We start from the raw sequence: 19,601 nt of genomic DNA, 5'->3' as shown, positions 1-19,601 counted from the left end.
AAGAGAGCCACAGTCTTGTCACATCTCATATCACAATCTCATGTGATGCTACCGATTATCACGTCATTATATATCACATGCATCATTAAATCTTCTCCCTTAACACACACTTAGATACACATAACTAATTCCCTATACTGGGATCTAAATCTGGTCAGGAAGCATTCTATAATATTATGTGACACGTGCATAAACTGTACATTACAAACCTGTGACAGCTTTATTGGTGGAGTCTGAAACCAAAGGAAAAAATTAGCAGTCAAATAACAAATGCATACATGGTACTCCATGTAATTGATGGAGTATGAGATCATGGAAAATTTGAAAGTAATATGACAGTAAATCAGATGTTGGTAAAGATGCATTGCTGTTGTTTGATCGGATACATTGCCTTACATTTTGAGGATATAAAATATGCATATAGATACATTCCTAGGATCAGATTCTGCTGTCTACCAAGTCAGGGATAAGCAATACAAAGATCATCATTGGTAAGCAAAAAATCTTATTGAACCGAGGAAGAAGATGGGATTGTAGTTGGATTGAGAATTACTAACAAACAGAACTTGGTGTAGGATGGTCACTATGAAACAATATCTTCACCGGCAGTGTACTTTGGTTTCTTAATTGATGGAAAATAGCATTGTTCAACTGGACAACATTAAAATCAAACAAAATTGAAAGGCCTCAGAATTCTACAAAATGAACTAATTTGGAGTATTCCATTCATGTGGCATGAAACACAGCTTCTCCAGTATAGTACTTCAACCCAAGACATTTTTCAACCTGTTAAGTAAGATCTTTTTGGGGCATTGTTGGAATGCTCCAGCCCAAGATATTGGTCCCAAGCTCCACAACAATCACCCAGACTTTGAAAACAACTCCAAACAATATTTGTTTCCCAAAGATAATCAGGCTGCCCCAAGGAAAGGAATGAAAATTTCCACTAGGCAAATTCATCATCGAACACCTGCATCTTCTTTGGATCCCATGCTTAACCTCTGCTAGAGTCGCACCTTCATGGATAAGCAGAAAGGAAGGATTTCCAAAATTTTGGACCACGTGATTCTGGGATACATCTTTTGTGAAATGACAAAAATTATTAAAGAGCTACTAGGACCCAGGTTCTTCTCTTCTGGAACCTCCTCCGCCCGTAAAATTCAAGACTGACCATTTCAACTTTTAATATTTTTCATTAAGCAAAAAATCTGTCAAATTTTGTGGTTGAAAGCCTCAAAGCAGTCAAATCTCTACATCAGGATTAATAAATCCGGAGACCTTTGTCCTGAGGTCATTACTGACATCTACAAATTTTGTCATTGAAAGCCTCAAAGCAGTCAAATCTCTACATCAGGATTAATAAAGCCGGAGACCTTTGTCGTGAGGTCATTACTGACATCTACAAAAGTACTTTGTTTTGTCAATCTTATAGTCTGAACAAAAACTTCATCTTTTGTTGAATGATGAAAAAACACTTTCTAAGGCTATTAGCCCTTGCAACTCTGAGTGGAATATATCCAGAAATTCTTAGTATATGATATCACAAACCTTGTTGTGATGAATCAGCATATCAGATAAGTGATCCCTGCGAGATACTTGAAAGGTTGGAGCTTTGGTTGCTGAGAATAACAATTATGCCCCATGAGTCTGATTTAGTCATCTTCCTTTGGCTTATCCATGCTTCGAAAATAAACAATCAGATGTCCAGCTTTAAACTGATCCCACGTCCTCACAAACTTCTGCTTGCTGACATGCCTGAGGAATTCATGCCATTTCTCCACTCAATTCACACTGGGGAGCCCTTTTCTTTTTCACTTGGCAATGCACAAATTCTTGGTTGTTTTCTTACTTCTTGCAAGATCTAACAAATAATTGATAGAAAGGCTAACAATTACCTATATTAGATTAGACTCGATAATGATTGCATGTCATCATCCTGAGCAAGCTTAGAAACTAAGCCGTCCCAACAGGGTTTGTCTCTTGGAGTACAACTAATGGCAAAACTCAATTATATCCAAATCTTTTTCTACTCCCTTTTCTGCCATATTACCATACAACAGTGGAAATAAGTAGTATTTAGAGTGTGTTTCAAAAGGAGGATATTGTTCTTTCTGCCTCTTAAAAACAAGAGAAAGGAGAAGAATCTGAACCAGAATATTAGTTGCTCGATATTTGTGTGATCAATGGAAGTTTAGGGGTCAGGCTGATGATTTATGTGATACTGCTGACTAGCTCAATCATTCAAAAAAAAATCCTCCAGACGGAAAGCATAGAATATTTTAGTAATAGGATGTCACCGCCTGCAATTTTTGACACCCACATTATACGTTTACATAAAAAACTATATCATAATTTTCCAATACACAAACATAAATTGAAAAAACATCAGGAGCAAAAGTATATCAGCTAAGGAATAAGAAAACACAGATATGGCAACACAATAGATAATTTCTATCAACTATGCAAATATGTTTTTAAACAAAAACTCACAATCTGTCCTACCTATTTTCTCCAACTTCTCACGAATCTCCAATTTAATATCTTTCTTTGCTCACAAAGTCACTACCGATAGAATACTCACTCTATTTTTAGTAATGATGTAACAATGTTTTCCAACTATTTGGGCCATTATTGAAAGTTTCTAAACATGTAAAATACTGTTAAATTCATTTCCTAAATCTGGGGGTCAGTTTGATAGGGCCTCCTGAATCACAGCAGTCAGTTTGCATCATGTAATAGGTGGACCACAAAAAACAATTCTGGTCAGAGAGTTACATAATCACAATTGGTTAACAGTCGAAATGTTTAACTTCATTATTCTCTGGAGTTTCTGGCAGTTGAGCAAATTTTGGGATGATCTAAAATTGTTTAATGTAACTTAAAACCTTGACTGAGGTAGGGGGGAAACTGTTTGAGGGCATGAATGATGAGACAGGTTTTCCATTCAATTGTGGAACTGGAAAGGCAAGTCCATAATAAAAGCCTATCCGCTAATTATCTCTACACTAACCATCACCACTACCAAACGTAGGAAAACCAGTTTAATTCCATTAGAGAAATTTGAAACTCTCTCAAGGGAAAAAGAACTGTTGATTCTAAAAGGTAAAATTAAATTAAAATTGTTCTATCATTTTCTTTGTTGTAATCATCCAACATATTAAAAATTGTCCTCTAATTGAACAATAAACATACAGCCAAGATCATAAATTAAGGTATGTATTATAAGATTATGCTCCAACCAGTAACCATTTGAATTGCATATAAAAACCTACCCATGTCAAATCACAATATATTGCTACTACATTCAACTAGGCTAAAATTGGCAGCAACCATAAAACTGATCTTTAAAAAACTGAAAGATGAGCATTTTCATAATTTGAACCACTGACAGGGCTTGTAAATTGTACAACAGACAAACAGAATTCCAAAAGAGTGAAATTTTGAGTAGTCATTGTCAAAATACAAACATGACACCAAGTATTCTGTATGGCTTGCATAACGACCTATGAGTTGAATGTTAACCCTTAACCCTTCCAATAAAAATTAACCAAATCTCAAAATTTCTCACCACTTCGTACAGCTAGCCGCACAGCTTCAGCTGACTGACTTCAGAAAAAGCATAATATATTACATTGACAATGACAACCTAAGAATTTAAAGGAAAAATGTCTTTTAACTGCCCACATAAACCTATGCATTCAATAAGAAGACATCAAATGTGGCTCCATTGTTCAGAAACTCCAGCTAATGTTTACATCATCAACTGTATCTCCAATCCCTTTTCATGGCATTAATATTGAATCACATAATCATTTCCCCTATATTCAGTAAATTTATCATCCTCTATGGCAAGTAGCATATGCTTCCTCACAAAAAAGTACTGCACACAATACTCATGAATTAGATAATTTAATTAGGGAAGAACAAACAACCATTGACTCTCATACAGAGGAAACATTCATGAAACGCTGGTACAAACATGTAACCAAAGAACCATACCTGGAACAACAACATAAGAGGAATCCAACGTTTGCCTCGTTGATTAGCATCAGGACCATCAATCAGTTTTTTGTCAATCACAATTGACTTGGCGTCATTTGTTGCCACCTCAACAATATTCTTTACCAAATTAGGAAGCCAAACAGTATTATCTGGAAGAATCTGTTAATGACAGACGAGCTGAGAATAAGGAAAGGGAAAAGAAGAAAATTGGAAAATTTTGAAAACAGAAGGTCAACCGATTATACCAACAAACAAAGACTACAAAAGATATACAAATGTCAAGTAAAGTTTAGAATACCTTTTCCCCACCATCATTTGTGTTGCACCGTCCACTGTTCTCCACCAATACTACTGGAATCTGCAAAATCAATAGTAATACAACAATTAGCAACATGCGGATTAACTCCAGAGCTGCATCAGGAAATGTCTGTCATCCTCATTTGATTCTTTTATCCTCATAAATTACAGGCAACAAAATCTTTTCAAATAATCCCATAGAATAGCGAGTAAACAGGAAGAAGTTCATATCTAGAAAACTAAACCTATTTGATTGGATCTATTGGATGCCTTCAACAGTGACAAAATTTGACCTTGAACTTGGATCGGGATCTTCATCTTCAACAGTGACATCAAGTTTGACCTTCAACAGTGACAAACAGGGGTAACAAAAAGCCACCACCGGGACAAAATGGCAAGCCAGATCAGGGGCTTTCTACAACAACACTCAATATGAAAGTGGTCAGCCTTCCACAACAAAGATTTGGTGATGGCCATCAAAGGAATCTGAGCCCACCACTCTGTCCAAAAAATGATCAATCCTGCTTTGTACACAGCTTGTTTGACCATTGGGCTTGCAAATGTCCAAAGAGAACGCACTTATAGTTGGCAGTATTACCAGCTATAAGTGCCAATAACCACAAGATTGAAACAAAGCAGTTGATGAAAAGGTATCTTTGTTAATCAGACTCACCATATGGGGCCTAAATGTTGTTTCAACAGAAAAATGGATCATTCACTTCAGCTTTGAGTGGACTATTGAGCACTCAATAAGGCAACCATCAAGCACAAATCCTTGCCACTGATAACAGATTATTTTGATTGACTACCACAGGCAAGGTGTTTCTTCAGGTTTGATTGCAAGTCTGTTACAAAGAGGGTAATTGTTGGGGGTGATGAGAAAATGGAGTGCAAGAAGATAAGGATAGAATCGTGTATGAGTTAATGACTTCTTTGGTCTATATGATATAACACTAATATTTTGCACCCTATAAATGTATTCTGACTGTTGCTGGACACATCAATTATATATTTGGATGACATCTTGGTTCATAGTACAAACATGAAAGAACACTGTGTTCACCTAGCAAAGGTCTTTGATTTGCTCTCTGTTGCACCAAGTTCGAAACTTGCTGATTTTTTAGATTTCAAAAATACCTCATTTATTAAAAGCTAACCCGTGAATCCTAAATTCCTATGTTAACTCAGGTTATTGGACATTCTCGAAAGTCCAGAAATGTGAAAATCTTTGATCCTGTTCCATGGTTCCTATGTTAGGCGACCCCCAAATCCAACACACCATCGAACATTTTATGACTCCAAAGTTTTGAACTGAGTTCCAAATTTCTAGTCTCCCACAATCAACCAACACTGAAGGTGCTGTATTGGGATGTCAGGTGTAAAATATGAATTTTCATATCATATTTTAATCTCAGATATATCTAATTTTACATATAACTGATTCCATTTCACATGACAATGATTTATACTAACTGATTATAACTGAAAGAAACTCTAACTATATTTCATATTCAACTGATTTCACGAGAACAAAAAGAAGGATTTATGCATTGCTACAGTTTATCTACTTCTAACTTATTCAACTGAAAATAAAGTAACAGCTAATTATATCCACTGAAATGCTTATTCAACATAAAGTAAATGTTTTCTCCATCTAGAAATTAAAATATCTATTTATTCATCTAAGGATTAAGGTAAAAGAAACATACAGAAAATATGAAAGAGTCCATTCATTTCGTTGTCCAAGCCTCGGCATTGGTGAGAGGAGAAGCATTGACATAGGCTTATCCTCCCAACCGCGGGCCATTACTTATCCCCACTCATCCTAAATTAATAGAATGGCCCTCCCTACCTCAAGGTCGGGCTTGGGATGTTCATAAGCCTAGCCATCTAAGTGATCAAGTGGGTTGAGTGTCCCAACAGTTATTCTCCAAAATAATTGAAGCGTCTAAACAAACAACAAAAATCACATGTTCAGCACATCTGCCTAATTTTTACCCTGGCCAAAGATTTCAAGTTGGGTCTACAAACCCAATCTCCACCACTCGACTTGAGAACATATTACATAATTGGCACATGCATGAGCTATTATAGTTTTTAGCATATTATTTATTGATCTAATTCCATTCTTATTTGTGCAAACTCTCTACACCTCCTCACCATATCAGGCTACCATGTCGGTGATTCCTAGGTGCTCGCGAGTTTATATCCATTGCTTTTGCTTGACATCTCTTCACCATATAATGGCAACATTGCCGGTGAATTCCTCAATGTTCAAATTACATGATATTGTTTTCATCTCTATGTGATATAAATGGGTGTATGAAATTCTGAGCTGAGATAATTGTTTACACATGATTGTTACACTATCATGATTAAGTAACATCAATGACATAAATTGACAAATTTCATTTTCTAAAATCTATATGATATCCCCTTGAATTCGGCCTGAAATAAATAGACATCAGCATTATGGATTCTATGCAACAAGGACACAAAGGATACACGACCAGTGCGATAATATGGAAAGAATACAGACAAGTTTCAGCTGTAAATGAATTTGATTTTCGTGTTCTACATGAAACCTGACAAACTTAGCATTATGAAGGAATACGAAAGGAAAAACATGGTTCGACAGTATTCTTACTTGACACTTTCGTTATATTTTGGAATGCTCTGAGGTCAGAAGAATGGACTCCTCTACTTGTTCTGATTTCTACAGACAAGGAACATGAAGGAGAAGAGCGGAAGAGAAATTTCAGTCGGAATTAATCTCAGTCACTTAGAGAGCCACCATTAGCAAAGAGGAATAATGAAGAGAGTGTGTCGTGATACGATTATGAGACTATAAAAACAAGAAAAGCTTGACTCTACGGCTTCCTTCAGTTACAAGAATCTATTTGAATGCTATTCAAAACGATTAAAGAGAAGGAGAGAAAGAAAAGAAAGAAAATAAGAATTTAAAGAGTTATTATTATTATTTTGTTATTATTACGCATCCTTATCTACGTTCATGTGTATATATTGATAAGGTGGCATCATTAGATTATAATTTATAATGTATTGGTGTCACCTTATTTTTATATAATTTTTATATACATATGTTCGTATTTGAGAGTGTATAATAATGATTAAATAATAAATTTATTGATAATTCTTTAAAGATATGAATTATGTTTAATTTATATTATTTATTATAATGTTCCTTTTATAGCCCATGTGGTTCCACCATGTATCATGTTGTCAAATTCTAATAACCTTGCCAGGGTAGTTTTAAGTCAAACCTGTCGAATCTGACGACTAGACCATTCGACCATCCCCTTCCGATGACCCCATTTAGCAATAATTCCCCTCTCTTTAGTCTTCTTCCTGCAATCACTCAACAACATTCTTGCCAAAACATTAATTCAAGATATGTTAATTGTTAATTCAAAACCATTGTTGATCATCTAGTGACCGATAGAGATTTCATCGACATCTAAATAACTAACTCATTTTACATGGTCATGAAAATATCTCATTATCAGTTGATACAACATATATAATTCACTAACTCATTTCACATGATTTGGAAGAAATAAATTGATACAATGGTTATAATTAACTAACTCATTTCACATGATCAGGAAGAAATAAATTGATACAACGGCTATAATTAACTAACTCACTTCACATGATCAGGAAGAAATAAATTGATAAAACCGCTATAATTAACTAACTCACTTCACATGATCAGGAAGAAATAAATTGATACAACGGCTATAATTTACTCTCTTCACATGATAATAGTTCGTTAATCCAACGGCTATGATCAAAATAAAAATTTAGGGCAAAAATTTGGGATGTAACATACGCACCCCCTTAGATTTTTCATCATCCTCGATGAAAATAATAGCAAATTTTATTACTTATTCAGTTATATGAAAAGAAAAGAAATATTCAGTTTTCAATCTCAAAGAAAAGGTAGGGATATCTTTGAGAAATATCATGATAATCCTCCCAGGTGGCATTATCTTTAGCATACTGGTCCCACTGGACCTTGCATTGTGTTACTTCTTGATTTCGTAAGCGTAGCTTACATACTTTGAGTATTCTGAGCGGTCTTACTTCTAGCTCTTGCACTTGCAATAATTTCCAATCAATCATAGCTCATGGTGGGTAATATATTTTTTAAGATATGACACATGGAAGACATCATGCATCCTGGCATGGGCTGGTGGTAAAGCAATCCCGTAAGCCACTAGGTTTACAACTTCTAGAACTTTAAAGAGTCTTATGTATCTCAGGGCTAACTTAGCATTCTAGCCAAACTTGATGGTGCTTTTCTGAAGTTTAACCCTTAGTAACACCTTGTCCCCTACTAAGAATTCTTTGGGTGTTCTTTTGGCATCAACATAACTCTTTTGCCTATTGTTTGCTACCTTTAACCTCTGACGTATCTAGAGAACCTGTTCCTCCATTTCATAAAGCATTTCAGGCCTGATAATGATTCTATCTTCCAATCGATTCCAACTCACTGGAATTCTGCACTTACGACCATACAAAGCCTCAAAGGGAGCCATTCTTATGGCGGACTGATAAGAGTTATTATATGCAAATTCTACCAAGGGTAAGTATGTTTCCCATTGGTACTGTCGGTCCATACAGTATAATCTTAGGAGATCTTCTAATACTTGATTTACTCATTTTGTTTGACCATCAGTCTCAAGATGATAGGCTGAACTAATATTCAATTTGGTACCCAATGCTGTAAATAATGTTTGCCAGAATCTGGAAGTTATCCTAGCATCCCTATCTAAAATAATTTTCTCCGGAATTTCGTGCAACCTGAAGATCTCTTTTATGAACTTATGGGCAATTTCGGGTGCTCCATCAGATAAATTCCCTAGTATGAAATGAGCAACCTTAGTCAATTTGTCAACCACGACCAAAATGGTGTTGTGTCGATTTTGGGTCATAGATATTACCTACCATTTCCACTCGGGTACTTCATTTGGGTGTAACAGACCTGCTAGGTACCGATGTTCTGCCTTTACTCTCTCGCATTCCAAACACCCTGCTACAAACTCGATTATCTCCCTTTTCATCCCCTTCCAAAAATATAAAGGTTTTATATCAGATAACATTTTTGTTATTCCCAGATGTCCTGAATATGGAGCTGAGTGAAATTCTTCTAAAATTTGTCTTCGGAGTTCAGGGTCGTTGGGTACATAGATTCTGTGGTGGTATCTTAATAATCCATCCTATAGGCTAAACTTTGAATACTGAGGATCTTGCAGATCTCTAATAAGAGCCAAGCTGATTTCCATATAAAACTCATCATGCTTCTAATGTCATAAGATTTGGTCCCTCAACTTGAAGGTTATAGTAGTCATCACCGAGATGTGTCTTCTCCGGCTTAGGGCATAATTTTGTTCATAATTTTTCAACTTTCTAGACTCATAAGCAATGACTTGTTCATCCTGCATTAACACACCCCCTAATCCTTCTCTGGATGCATATGTTATAACTACTAACTGTTTTTGTGGATCATGTACCCTCAGAATAGGCGCAGTAGTCAATTTTTTTTTCAGAAACTCTAAGGCTGACTGACACTTCTGTCCAAATGAATTTCTTTCCCTTTCTCTGAAGTGAAGTGATTGGATAGGCTATCCTTGAAAAATTACTGACAAACTTTCTATAGAACCCAGCTAATCCCATAAAGCTCCTAACTTCGGATACATTTCTAGGTATGGGCCATTCCTTAGTCGCTTTAATCTTAGATGGATCCACTGCTATACCCTAACCTGATATAATGTGCCCTAGATACTAAATTTTCTTTTGGTAAAAAGTACACTTAGTTTCCCATATAGCTTGTGTTCTCTTAGTCTTTGCAGAACTATTTTTAAGTGCCTCTAATGTTCTTCTTCATTCTTAGAGTATATTAAAATGTCATCTATAAACACTAATACAAACTTGTCCAGACAATCTTGAAATATATTGTTCATTAAATTCATGAAAGTTGTTGGGGCATTGGTTAACCCAAACGAAGTATTGTAAACTCATAATGTCCATACTTGGTTCTAAATGTAGTTTTAAGTATATCCTCATCTTTAATTCATAGTTGATGATATCCTGACCTTTATTCAATTTTTGAAAATACAGTCGCACCCTTCATTTGGTCAAAAAGATCATCTATCCTCGGCAATGGGTACCGATTTTTGATGGTGACTTTATTGAGCATTCTATAATCTATACACAATCTCATGGTTCCATCCTTCTTCCTTACAAAAAGCACTGGGGCTCCCCATGGTAAGACACTAGGCCGAATGATCTTCTTATCTAGCATATCCTGCAATTGGATCTGTAACTCCATTAACTCTGCAGTTGTCATTCTATATGGAGCTTGGGATATGGGTTGTGCTCCTGGTATCAAGTCTATGGTAAAATCAAATGCTCGAGAAGGGGGTAATCAAGGAAGTTCCTCAGGAAACACATCTTGGTAATTTTTCAAATAGGAGTATTTTTCTTCAAAGGATTCTTTTAACTTTTGCCTGATTTCCCCATCTTCATAAATGTAGTCATCCCCATATGTGGTTGTTTTAGATTCCCTTGTATCCTCAATCTTAACTGCAAAAATCTCATAGCCTTTCCTCCCATATCTTATAAGTTGCATTGCAGAAATCTATTTTGATCTAATTTTGTGTTTAATCCCTGAAATGCTTGTGGGTCTACCTTGATCATGAACACAATTTACAGTTTTTGCAAGACAATCTACTTTGGCCTTATGTTCACTCAGCCAATTAATTCTTATGATAATGTCGTATGACCCCAGCAATGCTATATATAAGTTCAATTCCGTTGAGAAATTTGAAAAGTCAACCTGAGCTTCAAACAAGCATTGCTCCACCTTAGCCCTTGACTAGTTAGCATACTCGACTGTCCATGGTTTTGCCATAAAACTAGATCTTTTCGAGAATCTACCTAATAGCCTAGGTGATATAAAACATTCAAATGCTCCAGTATCAATTAATATGGACACAGGGTTCCCGTAAATCTTACCCAGAGTTTCAATGGGGCCTATTTGCTACTCTGCTTGCCTATTATCCAGGGTTTCATGAATCCTTTGCTAAAAGGCTTGTTGTTGCTGCGACAAAGGCAGTCACTGTGGCTGACTGATGTTGGGTTTAATGGGGCACTGTTTCATAAAATGATCCCCTCCAAAGTTAAAACATCCTCTTGATGGTCCCTTCTTCTCATTATTCCTATTGTTCTTATTCGTATAAAAATTGATTTTGACATCCCTTGCTCCACCACTTTTTCATTTAGGTTTATTATTCTTATAATCCTTAAACAGCCTTTTCTAGGGTCCAAAGTCAACACCATCCAAATTCCAGGTAGTTTTCCTTTTGTTGTCTCAAATGGAGTCATCCTTTTTTATCTTGTGTTCTTGCTTAACAGCCTTCTCTACGGCCTCTTCTATGGTTCAAGGAGCAAGAACATCAATAGCTCATCCTATCCTATTGTTCAACCCCATGATAAATTTTCCCACCTTCAGGTTAGTGTCTTGCTGATAAGGGGGTACGTATTTAAGCCATCGTGTGAACCTCTCCCAGTACTTATGTACTGACATGTCTCCTTGCTTTAAGTTCTAGAAATCTAGAAGCTTCTGATCATAAAAGGTTTGAGGCAGCCAACATTTCTGGAATATGTTCACAAATTTTTCCTAGGTGATTTCAATGGTTCTAATGTTTAACTCAACCTTGGTATTTCCCCACCAAGTTGCAGCTTCTGCGGTGAAATGATATATTCTCCAAACTGCCTTTGAGGTCTCAAAGAAATTCCTAATCTGAAAGATATTGTTCCATCTCAATTAACCATGTTTCTGCTTCCTCCCCGCACTCGAAACCGGAAAACTTAGGTGGTTTTATTTTCTTTATGTCTGCTGATAAATCAGCCACTATCTCTTTCTTCTTTTGTTTTTCTAATTGCTTGGGGGAGGGGGTTTTGTCACGTTCTGAAACTTTTGTCTCTACTCTAAAAGTGGGTGTGGTTTGCACTTCCTCACGATTCTACCCTATTTAGGCTATCATTTCACTCATCATTTTTTCCATGGTTTCTAACTTTAATTGAGTTTCTTGCAAGATTTGGAGTAGCAATTCATTAGATGATTGAGGGTTCTCGCGGATTATTTCTTGATTTACCATGTTCTCATTGCTGTTCATTTTTATGTTAAAGATTCCCACCTGCTAATTTGCAATTGTGTTAATTATGCGAAAAGAAGGAATCTAATAGAGAAAAAGTCTTACAACACATGTTTTCAAATAACTTAATTTTAATTTCATTGCTCCACTAAGCAATCTTATTTACAAAAATTTCCTCTATTAAAGAAGTCTACATTCACATAGCATTTAATCTTGCTTTGCAACATTACATTTTGGTTCAAACTGGTACATATCTCATACCATCCAAGATCTATGAAACTATAAAAGAGGGTTTCTCTGCTCAACATTCTAGCTTTGTATCAGCTTATTTCTATATGTTGCTTTGTTAGCAGGAGTCCACCTGACTCTTCTCTTCTTCATCTGCTGAATTCCCTGATTCAGAGTTTCATTATCTCAGAGTACATAACAAGTGTAGACATATTTAGTCATGTTTCTAATGAGACAGAGAAAGATGGGATGCCAAGTTTTCTTGCAGGGTGTTTTACGTACTAACATCCTGTAGTCAATTCAAATTTCTATCAGGTTTCAAGAAGGTAGGGTGCCCTAGGTTTAGTGTCGAACCCAGCGCTCTAATAACCATATGTAACATACAAATTTTCATATCATATTTTAATCTCAGATATATCTAATTTTACATATCACTGATTCCATTTCACATGACAATGATTTATACTAACTGATTATAACTGAAAGAAACTCTAACTATATTTCATATTCAACTGATTTCGCGAGAACAAAAAGAAGTACTTATGCATTGCTACAGTTTATCTACTTCTAACATATTCAACTAAAAATAAAGTAACGGCTAATTATATCCACTAAAATGCTTATTCAACATAAAGTAAATGTTTTTTCCCTCTAGAAATTAAAATATCTATTTATTCATCTAACGATTAAGGTAAAAGAAACATACAACAAATCTGAAAGAGTCCATTCATTTTGTTGTCCAAGCCTCGGCATTGGTAAGAGGAGAAGCATTGACATAGGCTTAACCTCCCAACTACGGACCATTACTTATCCCACTCATCCTAAATTAATAGAATGGCCCTCCCTACCTTGGGGTCAGGCTTGGAATGTTTATAAGCTTGGCTATCTGAGTAATCAGGTGGGTTGAGTGTCCCAATAGTTATTCTCCAAAATAACTGAAGCGTCTAGACAAACAACAAAGATCACATGTTCGACACATCTGCCTAATTTCTACCCTGGCCAAGGATTTCAAGTTGGGTCTGCAAACCCGATCTCCACCACTCGACTTGACAACATATTACATAACTGGAACATGCATGAGCTATTATAGTTTTTAGCATATTATTTATTGATCTAATTCCATTCTTTTTTGTGCAGACTCTCTACACCTCCTCACCATATCAAGCTACCATGTAGGTGATTCCTAGGTGCTCGCGAGTTTATATCCATTGCTTTTTCTTTACACCTCTTCACCATATAATGGCAACATTGCCAGTGAATTCCTTGGTGTTCGGATTACATGATATCATTTTCAACTCTGTGTGATATACACATGATATCATTTTCAACTCTGTGTGATATAAATGGGTGTATGAAATTCTGAGCTAAGATAATTGTTTACACGACTGTTACACTATCATGATTAAGTAACATCAATGATATAAATTGACAGATTCCATATTCTAAAAATCTATATGATATCCCCTTGAATTCGGCCTGAAATAAATGGACATCAGCATTATGGATTCTATGCAACAAGGACACAAAGGATACAAGACTAGTGCGATAATATGGAAAGAATACAGACAAGTTTTGGCGGTAAAAGAATTTGATTTTTGTGTTCTACATGAAACCCAACAGACTCAGCATTATGAAGGAATACGAAAGGAAAAGCGTGGTTTGGCAGTATTCTTACTTTACACTTATGTTATTTTGGAATGCTCTGAGGTCGGAAGAATGGACTCCACTACTTGTTCTGATTTCCGCGAACAAGGAATGTGAAGGAGAAGAATGGAAGAGCAGTAATTTTAGTTGGAATTAATCTCAGTAACTTAGAGAGCCACCATTAGCAAAGAGGAAGAATGAAGAGAGTGTGTCATGGTACGATTATGAGACTATAAAAACAAGAAAAGCTTGACTCTACAGTTTCCTTCAGTTACAAGAATCCATTCGAATGCTATTCAAAATGATTAAAGAGAAGGAGAGAAGGAAAAGAAAGAAAATAAGAAGTTAAAATAGTTATTATTATTATTTTATTATTATTATCATCCTTATCTACGTTCATGTGTATGTATTGATAAGGTGGCATCATTAGATTATAATTCATATTGTATTGGTTTCACCTTATTTTTATATACAAATGTTCGTATTTGAGTGTATAAATGATTAAATAATAAATTTATTGATAATTCTTTAAAGGTATGAATTATGTTTAATTTATATTATTTATTATAATGTTCCTTTTATAGCTCATGCGGTTTCACCATGTATCATGTTGTCAAATCCTAATAACCTTGCCAGGGTAGTTTTAGGTCAAACCTGTTGAATCTGATGACTGGACCATTTGACCATCCCCTTCTGATGACCCCATTTAGCAATGCTTCCCCTCTCTTTACTCTTCTTCCTACAATCACTCAACAACATTCTTGCCAAGACATTAATTCAAGATATGTTAATTGTTAATTCAAAACCATTGCCGATCATCTAGTGACCATTAGAGATTTCATCATCTAAATAACTAACTCATTTCACATGGTCATGAAAATATCTCATTATCAGTTGATACAACATATATAATTTAATAACTCATTTCACATGATTTGGAAGAAATAAATTGATACAACGGTTATAATTAACTAACTCATTTCACATGATCAGAAAGAAATAAATTGATACAATGGCTGTAATTAACTAACTCACTTCACATGATCAAGAAGAAATAAATTGATACAACGGTTATAATTAACTAACTCACTTCACATGATCAAGAAGAAATAAATTGATACAACGGTTATAATTAACTAACTCTCTTCACATGATAATTGTTAGAAAGGTTAATCTTTCCTTGGATGTATTAATTGGGATATTCCAAAGGTCCCTAAATGTAGTTTGTCCTCTTGTACACATGTGAAGAACATGTCATTGTTTGTCCTTTATTCCACATGTAAGGACAACTCTTGTTTATTTCTTTATTTAGTTTATCCTCCTTAAGAGGATTGTGACACTTTGCACACACCTATTATGAATGTGGCATTCATAGAAATGGGAGTTACAAATGCAACTCCTTTCTCATCTCTATATAAGAGATGCTCCTCCTTCTTTCTTCTTCACTCTTATCACTTTGATGTTATTGTATTGAGCTATTTTGCTCCAACACTCTCTCTCTCTTCTCTAGGCATTTGCCTTCATTCATAATACTCACAAGGGGTTTTCTTTGCTTTCCCCTTATAAATCCTTGTCTCCATTGTTGAACCATCTTGGTGTATGCTCTTGGATTTTGCTTATCTTATGGTAACAAGTTTCACACTTAACTTACTTGGATTGTTTCTCGTTCCTTGCTCAATATTATCATTTCTTACATGGTATCAGAGCTTGGCTATTTAATCCTTGTTTTAAGTTTTGTGTTGAAGGTTGCCATTCATTGGAGCACACCTTATTTGGAAACGTTATTGAGAGAAGAAGTTTGTGTTGTGGTTTTAGCTCATTTTAACATATCTTGTGTATGCAGGTTTCATATTAATTTTTTTTACTAACCCTCTTTGGAAGGCTTGCCGCCAAAGGGTTTTCTTATAAAATTTCAAATTTTTTTTCTTGTTTTGGAAGGCATGCCGCCAAAACAAGAAGTATTACATGGGTTAAGTTTTCAATAAGTATATAATTTTCTTACTCTTTTAAAAAAAAAAAAAAAAAATTTTACTATATTGCTTTTTTTTCATACTACAATCTATATTGGTATGTTCAATTTTTTTTTTTTTAAATATTTTTTATCCATATATAAAAACTTAAAATCATTTAACTCTATAATCATTTAAATGTCTTAATCGCGCGTAGCGCGAGTCTTTTAATTCAATTTTTTTTTGGGCGGACGCGCCACCCGCGTGCCTTCTCGACCCGCGCGCCATCAGCACCACCCGCGCCCAGCCCCTGCACCCACTGCCGCGCACGAGAAACTCAAGTCCGCTTTTTTGAAAAACTTGCAACTGATTTCGAGCTATTCACTACCACCGCGCAGACCCACCGCTCCCGCCGCTTCAAACATCTGAAAACCCATTCAAACTAACCCTACCACCCGTCACTTCGAACCTCGGGTCGTTAGCAGCCTGCACGGCCCGACCTAATCCCTTCGGCGCGGCCTGCGTTCAGGCCACGCGTCACCCGCCTGCGCAGCCACGCCATCCGCTCCGCTCCCCCCTTATCCTTATCCTCTTAGACAGCACGTCTGTTTCAAAAATTTTCGCGCTGTCTGTCTGCCCGCCCTTCCACCGACGTCTTCTTTTAAACTCTTGTTTCATTTTTTTTTAGAAGTTTCTTTAAAGGAACTTTAAAAAGATTATTTAAAATACATGGTATTTAAAAAGATTATTTAACAAGTTTATTTAAAAAAAGAGTTGTTCATTCATTTTTTTTTTAAAAAACAAAACAAACTTTTTCATTTTATAAAATTTTTTTTACTCTAATTTTTTTTTTTTTAAATATATTATTAATTTTATATATAAAAGACAAGATTTTTTTTCAATTAATTTGATTTTCAAATTAAGGAATTTTTTTTTCTAATCATGTCAACCTTAATTCCAGAAATAAAACTTAATTATTCTAATTATCATTCTTGGAAAACTCATATCTCATTTATTTTTCGTTTTAAACACCTCTTCGAAATAGCCACTGATCCTTCTCTTGAACCTGGTTCAGCGGCTACTCAAGACGAGAAAGATACTTGAAAATCTAAAAATGAAGAAGCTTTAGGGTTAATTGGTATTTCCATTATTCCAGATTTATATGTGTTAATTGCTCACTGTTCTAAAGCTCATGATGCATGGTCCATCTTGCAAACCAAGTATGACAGTGGAGATGAATACCGCAAAATACAGTTGCAGGATCAACTTGAAGATCTCAGGTATGCAGATTTTAAAAGTATGGATGAATTTCTCTTAAAATTTGATTCTCTTAAAAGCCAAATTATTGCCTTAGGTGTTCAATTAGAGGACATTCGTTTAATTCATCTTATTCTTAAAAAGTGTCTTCCTAGAGAGTTTCAACAGTTTATAACTAATATTCATGCACATCTTGCTATTCCTACTTTAACTTCTCAGTTAACTTATGTTATTTTTCAAACTTTATTAAGACAGGAAGAAGCTAAGCTAATTCAGTTTGGTACCCTTAAATCAACTGAACATGCATTTGTGTCTAGAAATTCAAATAATAATTTTCGTTCCAATAACAATAATAATAACAACAAACAATATAATACTAATTCAAATAATTCCAACAATAAATTTCATGCGAAATATAACAATAATAACAATCGTAATACTAATAATCAAAGGAATCATTCCAATTCCAAACCTCATTGTTCTTATTGTGGCAAAGATGGTCATATTGTCAATAACTGTTTTAAAAAGCAAAATGATCAAAAACCTATGAATAATAGTAACAATAATCAAAACTCAAATCATAAAAAAGGTAACTCTACTGGTTTTAATTCTCATCATGCTTTTACTTGCAGCTTTAATCTTTGTAGACCTTTAGAATGGATTGTTGACAGTGGTGCATCACAACATGTAATTTCTCATAAAGAAATTTTTGATTCTTTACAACCTGATATTGCTAACATTCCTATTCAGTTAGCTAACAATCAGACTTGTAAAGTTGAAGGATTAGGTGATGTTACTATTCCTACTGGTACATTGCATGATGTATTATATGTACCTGACTTGAAAACTAATCTGCTTTCTGTTTCACAATTATGTCAGGACTATAAAGTTGAATTCTACAAAGATACATGTTATGTCATAGATCCTCGAACTCAAAAAGAGATTGCTCATGCTAAAATGGATAATGACAATTTGTTTAAATTCCATGAATTTGCTAGTTCACGATATTCATACATACTTCTATTGATTTCAATATATGGCATGAAAGACTTGGCCATTTAAATTCCGATTATATTACTTTCATGCAAAAGCATAATATGGTTGATGGCTTGCCTCACATTATTCCTTCCAAGATTGCCTGTACAGGTTGTATGAGTGGTAAGATGCATAGGGAGCCCCTTTCCAAGTGGAAAATCATGGCGGGCAACTCATAAGTTGCATCTTGTCCATAGTGACCTATTGGGCCCCATGGAGAATAACTCCATCCAAGGTTCTTGGTATGCACTTACCTTTGTTGATGATTTTTCTAGACGAACTTGGATCTATTTTTTGCATAGCAAGGATCAAGTTCTTGATATATTTATTGAATTTCAGTTATATGTTGAAAGGCAATCTGGTTTTAAACTTAAAATTCTTAGAACTGATAATGGAAAGGAATATGTGAATAATGCTTTTCATTCTTATTTGAAATCATGTCGAATTAAACACGAGCTTACTATTCCTTATACACCACAACAAAATGGTGTGGCGGAAAGAAAGCATCGAACCATTGTTGAAATGGCTAGAAGCATGTTGCATGCTAAGAATCTGCATTATAAATTTTGGGCTGAAGCCATGTTTTGTGCAACTTATATTCTTAATCGGACTCCTAACAAAGCTCTCAAGGTTATCACTCCAGAAGAGGCTTGGTCTAGTAGGAAACCTAATTTACATCATTTACGGATTTTTGGCTCTATTGCTTATGTTCATACTCCTAAACAGAACAGGCATAAATTAGATGCTAAGTCATCTCCTTATATGTTTGTTGGTTATGATGAAAACACTAAAGGTTATCGTGTTTATGATTCCACTACTAACAAAGTTCAAGTTGCTAGAGATGTTTGTATTGCAGAAAATGGAGTCCATGATTGCTCTACTACACATGATGCAGAATTCAGTGGCACTAAAATTGTGCTGGTGGAGGACCAACCTCCTTCTCTTCACCCTACTCTTCCTCTTAACCCTTCAACTCAAGTACCACCTATTATTTCTGCTCCTACAA

The 19,601-nt window shown here is 35.2% G+C and overlaps 1 protein-coding gene and 1 long non-coding RNA gene across 3 annotated transcripts in view; both read right to left on the bottom strand.

Annotated features, from left to right (window-relative positions):
* Positions 1-333: 333 nt before the first annotated feature.
* LOC149558985 (uncharacterized) lies at positions 334-2,436 on the bottom strand. Its single transcript, XR_016364321.1, has 2 exons — positions 2,151-2,436; positions 334-2,038 (listed from the first exon to the last, which is right to left on the bottom strand). It is a non-coding gene; the product is annotated as an uncharacterized LOC149558985 (long non-coding RNA).
* Positions 2,437-3,422: 986 nt separating this feature from the next.
* LOC149558984 (translocase of chloroplast 34-like) overlaps positions 3,423-19,601 on the bottom strand; it is a 50,520-nt gene continuing 34,341 nt past the window's right edge. For both annotated transcript variants that reach the window (XM_089832931.1, XM_089832930.1), the window contains exons 7-9: positions 4,301-4,360; positions 4,000-4,161; positions 3,423-3,880 (exon numbers count right to left, since the gene is read on the bottom strand). In XM_089832931.1, coding sequence (XP_089689057.1) covers positions 3,791-3,880; positions 4,000-4,161; positions 4,301-4,360 — 312 coding nt within the window. In that variant the 3' untranslated portion in view covers positions 3,423-3,790. The remainder of the gene's footprint in view (positions 3,881-3,999; positions 4,162-4,300; positions 4,361-19,601) is intronic.

The sequence above is a fragment of the Cupressus sempervirens genome, chromosome 5 (assembly GCF_028749045.1).
Source record: "Cupressus sempervirens isolate cs-2001-9-10 chromosome 5, ASM2874904v1, whole genome shotgun sequence".
Classification (NCBI taxonomy): Eukaryota; Viridiplantae; Streptophyta; class Pinopsida; order Cupressales; family Cupressaceae; genus Cupressus; species Cupressus sempervirens.
The sequence above is the reverse complement of the archived record's forward strand: the minus strand, read 5'-3'. Positions and strand labels throughout refer to the sequence as shown.